Source organism: Euprymna scolopes, chromosome 3, assembly GCF_053919585.1.
Source record: "Euprymna scolopes isolate OS-2025 chromosome 3, ASM5391958v1, whole genome shotgun sequence".
Taxonomy (NCBI): Eukaryota; Metazoa; Mollusca; class Cephalopoda; order Sepiida; family Sepiolidae; genus Euprymna; species Euprymna scolopes.
The window spans coordinates 108,891,044-108,895,726 of record NC_136484.1 but is presented as its reverse complement, the minus strand read 5'-3'; the positions used below and the strand labels follow the sequence as shown (position 1 = coordinate 108,895,726).

Below are 4,683 nucleotides of genomic sequence, written 5' to 3'. Positions count from 1 at the left end.
TCTGTTAGTTCACATTAGAAAAATAACGATTAGACATTCTTAAATGCCTCTGATCTCATTGTTATATTACATTATATTACTTTTACCACATCCACAAATTTTAAATAAAATGAATTTATAAAAAGAAGAAAAAACGTGAATTAACGCATCTAACGACGTAAACTTTGAAATTAAATCATGAAAATTGCTACAATGTGTGTTTCAAACCGTAACGCATCCATTAGAATTTCGGTCAAAATCTACTTACCTTTGATAGGGAAATGAAAAAGAGTATGCATCGATTTTGAAAAAAGAATTTATTTAAAAAGTGAACCGTCAGTAGATGCGTGCTGGCAATGTTATATATATATGTATATATGTATATATATATATATATATATATATATATATATATATATATATATATATATATAGCGTGGCCCAAAAGTAGTGACCTATTTAAAAATTCGAATATTTAAAATTGGTCACTACTTTGTAGCCACCCGATATATATACATATGTGTGTGTGTGTGTGTGTGTGAGTATATGTGTACATATATATATATATGTGTGTGTGTGTGTGTGTGTGTGTGTGTGTGTGTGTATTGTTCTTCTGTTAGAGAACTCATAGGTACAGAGCAGAAAAAAAAGTTAGAATTGAAATAACTCAGAACACCATATAAGTCGGATGTAATAATTCAATTCACCCAACATGTAGGATTGTCGGACATTAAGCCAGCCGTATTCGACACAAGGTTAAATAGAAATGGATATGTTTTCATCCGGGAACCGTGGTTATACTTTTTGAATGGGAGTTAGGTATTCCAGGGTGAGAAATGAGATGTATTGTAATAGAAAAAAGTCACTCCTTCCCCATGGGACACAGGACCACTGGCTATAAAATTCCACGATATCTAAAAGACTGAAATCTCTTAGCAGTCCCTATAAAATTTAACCCTTTTTTCCCCCAATACATAACTATATCCGTTTCTTTAAATTCCTTTTCCAAAAATGATCAGTTCAATGTCTGACGAGCCTCTGGTTTAAATAAAAAATATATATATAAGATTACGTCCAACTTTTATGCTATTTCAATTCTAATGTGGTATCTTTTGAACTGCTTTTTGTTAGTGTCAGTGTTTGTACGGATAATATTACTGAACAAGCAATTATTTAGGCCGCGGGGATGGTAATAAACAGAATAAGACGACAAACTGAAAAATGAGGCTCGAACACATTTTTTTTTGTCATTTTGTGGTATCCTTTGCTTATTACTAATCCCACGGATTGAATAATCGTTAGTTTAGTGATATTATTTGTGCAAATAGTAGCGTCAACAAAAAAGCAGGCTGTATACTATGTGAATAAATGTCCAATATATATGTACTTTTATACCCGATACGCCTTTATATTTATATATATATATATATATATATATATATATATATATATATATATATATATATATATATATATATATATATATTGCAAAAAGAAAATAGTTTTTTGCGGAAATATCAGTTTGGTACAATTTAAAAGACATTTTTAGTGAGGTTCTCGGAGTTGTTTTTTTTATACAATTGTTTATGATCGATTTCAGTCGTTGGTTCATGGGTATCATTTATATATATATATATTTATATATATATATATATTTATATATATATATATATATATATATTCAATATAATTGAACTATGTTATGGCATAACATACGCCAATCAAATATCGATGACTGATACTTCATCATCATTAGCAGCAGCATCTTTTAGATTTTTTAAACTTTTTTTTCTTCATATATCTGCTCCTCAAATGACCCGATAATTTTCAAAGTTGCAATATTTATTACACACGCATCGTTCTTATTAAATGTTCGCTCATTAATAATCGAACCCTCAGATCATTGATCTCCGATACGATTCCGTTCTTCATTGCGAAGAATAACCATCGACATCTCGTCTGAATTTTTTCATATACATTTATATATATATATATATATATATATATATATATAATTTAAAAGTATTTTTATAAACAGATCACATTATTTTTATTGTTGTATTTAATTTTATTAGATTCATTTATATGTGTATGTTCACGCCAGCCCTCATATATATGTGTGTGTGTGTGTGTGTGTGTGTGTGTGTGTGTGTGTGTGTGTGTGTGTGTGTGTGTTTGTGTGTGTGTGTGTGTGTGCGTGTGAATGTATATGTGTATATATATTTATTATTTGGGGTCAAACGTTTAAGTTTTAAGCTCAACGGATATCAATTCCAGAGCATGTACGAATAAACAGTAGAATGCAGATTCCAGCGTCTACATCTTTCTCTATAAATGATGTCTTTCCATTGTTCCTTTTTATGCTTTTCTTCTGATGAATTATGATTCTGGAAAATTCAAGATAGTTTTATTATGCCTTTTTTGTCTGGATAGATGACGAGACGACCAGGGAGAGAACCCTTTTCACTGATAAATAAAAATTGTGGCCGCTGGAATTTGTATTCATATTTATTTATATATCCGTGTTCGTTGCTAGGGCAACATTCATTAATTTTAAACATGTTGCGTTTTTTGTAACTCCGGATCATTTTGCTTTGCAAACTGGGTTTGTTGTTGAGATTGTGGTAACGACTGAAGATGTGTTTGCGTCAACAACTGAAGAAGAGACTTGTGCTTTACGGGTTTAGGTTGGACTGCTGGCGGAACAGGTTTCGGTTGAATTGGCGGTGGAGTTTTCTGTTTTAATCCTGTCGCAGGTTTTTCGTTTCGGTTTTGAAACTCTGGTATCCGATAGAGCGGGGTTTTAGATAAAACCTGTGATGGCGACACCGGTTTTCTTACCTCGAGCGGAGCTTGAACTGAGACTGGGCTTACAATAGGAGTCACACTTTTGGCCGAGGAAGGCGTTTCACTTGGTGCTGGATCTACTGGTCCTGTATGACTTGGAATTGAGATGGCATCAGATGGTTCTTCTGCGGGTGGAATTTTCATGGAATCTATAGGTGTTTGCTCTTGCGCTGCCGTCGAAGAAGTCGCCAGCCGCGGATCTAGCGCAGTGGCGGGAATCAAATCTGGAGTGTTGGTCTTTTCCGCTTGTAAATTTTGAATAGGGATTAACTCTTGAGTTGTAACCGGGATCTGAAGAGGAACTGGAGTGGATATGGATAAGGTAGATGGTACAGGATTAGAAACTTGTAACTGGGCAGGTACCGTGGAGTTTTGAGTTACGGGTGCTGGTAAAGGCGCAGTCGTTGACGGCGTTTCTGGCGGAGCCATCACAACAGTAGTTGCTTCCACCGGAGCCGCCACTACTGGAGCCGTCGCCACTGGAGCCGTTACTATTGGAGCCGCCACCACTGGAGATGTTATTACTGGAGGAGTCGCCATCACTGGAGCGGTCACTACTGTATCCGCCACCACTGGAACTGTCACTACTGGAGCCGCCACTGCTGAAGTCGTCACTACAGGAGACACCACTACCGGAGTCGTCACTACAGGAGACATCACCACTGAAGCCGTCACTACTGGAGCCGGCAACACGGGAGTAGTCACTACTGGAACCGGCACAACGGGAGCTGCCACCACTGGAGCCGTTACTGCAATTGGAACTTTTGGAGATGACACAACTGTTGAAGGCACCACTGCAGGTATCACTGGAGTCACTGCTGGAGCCGGAGTTACTGCAGGAGCCACAACTGGGGTTGTTGCCATCGCTGGAATCGCTGTCATGGCTGGATCTGCCGCCACTGTTGAAGTCGTTGCCACCTCTGGAACCGCAACCACTGCTGGAACCGCTACTACGGGATGACCAACCGCCACTGTTGTCGTCAATGACGACTCTGGAGTACTAACTGACAACGGAGATGTTTGGGGGCTTCCAATAGCTGTTGATTCGGTCGGTGTCGATATTGTTATTGGCGCTGCTATGGCCGAAGTGATAACTGCAGATTTTCGGCTTGGCGGTGGTGGGGGCGCCGGTCGTGTGGGACGCGGTGGATTTGTTCTAGCCGTGGGCGGCGCTTGCAGCAACAAGGAGAGCGGTTCAGATCGGCGCGGATTCATTCGCCTCTGAGCCGAGTAAGGGATGTCTACGTTGCTTAGCAACGGTGGTCCAAGACGAAGGTCGATGCTGCCGTTTCTAAATCTGTCCGGGATGCTTAGACGACAGGCTGGGGATCGCTGCTGGAACCGAACATAGTCTGGATCATCATAAGCCAAACTGCCAGCCGTCGAAGCCCTGGATCTCGGCAAGGAAATGACGTCACCAAACTGAAATTAAAACAAATTAAAATTATTAATAAGAATATAATTGAAACATTACACAAAATAATCACTCACATAAGTAACTGTCATCTTTTTACTGTTCCTGGCAATACATATGTCAGCTATTTCTAACTGTAAGCATAGATTAACACCGCATATAACATAGTTGGATAGATGGAGCAATTAAATGCTTTTATCTCCTGAACGTGAAGCAATTTTAAATTATACTAGGTATATAATGATAATGTGGATATCGGCATAGAAGATGAAATATATATGTTTAAAAAATAAATGATACGAAGACATAGGTTAGACTAAAGAAGAACTGTGGCATTGCGATTAAACGATTAGAAAACTTTCATGCGCGATGTACTACACTCAAAGGATGATCCTGACTGAATCTATTCGAAAAGAAAAGACGGAGGAAGCGGAGTGGTTTGT

At 38.2% G+C, this 4,683-nt stretch overlaps 1 protein-coding gene across 3 annotated transcripts in view; it reads right to left on the bottom strand.

Moving 5' to 3' along the window:
* Window positions 1-277: 277 nt before the first annotated feature.
* Window positions 278-4,683, bottom strand: part of LOC145258076 (uncharacterized) — a 546,496-nt gene continuing 542,090 nt past the window's right edge. For all 3 annotated transcript variants that reach the window (XM_080115806.1, XM_080115809.1, XM_080115818.1), the window contains one exon: window positions 278-4,248. In XM_080115806.1, the coding sequence (XP_079971932.1) occupies window positions 2,533-4,248 (1,716 nt within the window). In that variant the 3' untranslated portion in view covers window positions 278-2,532. The remainder of the gene's footprint in view (window positions 4,249-4,683) is intronic.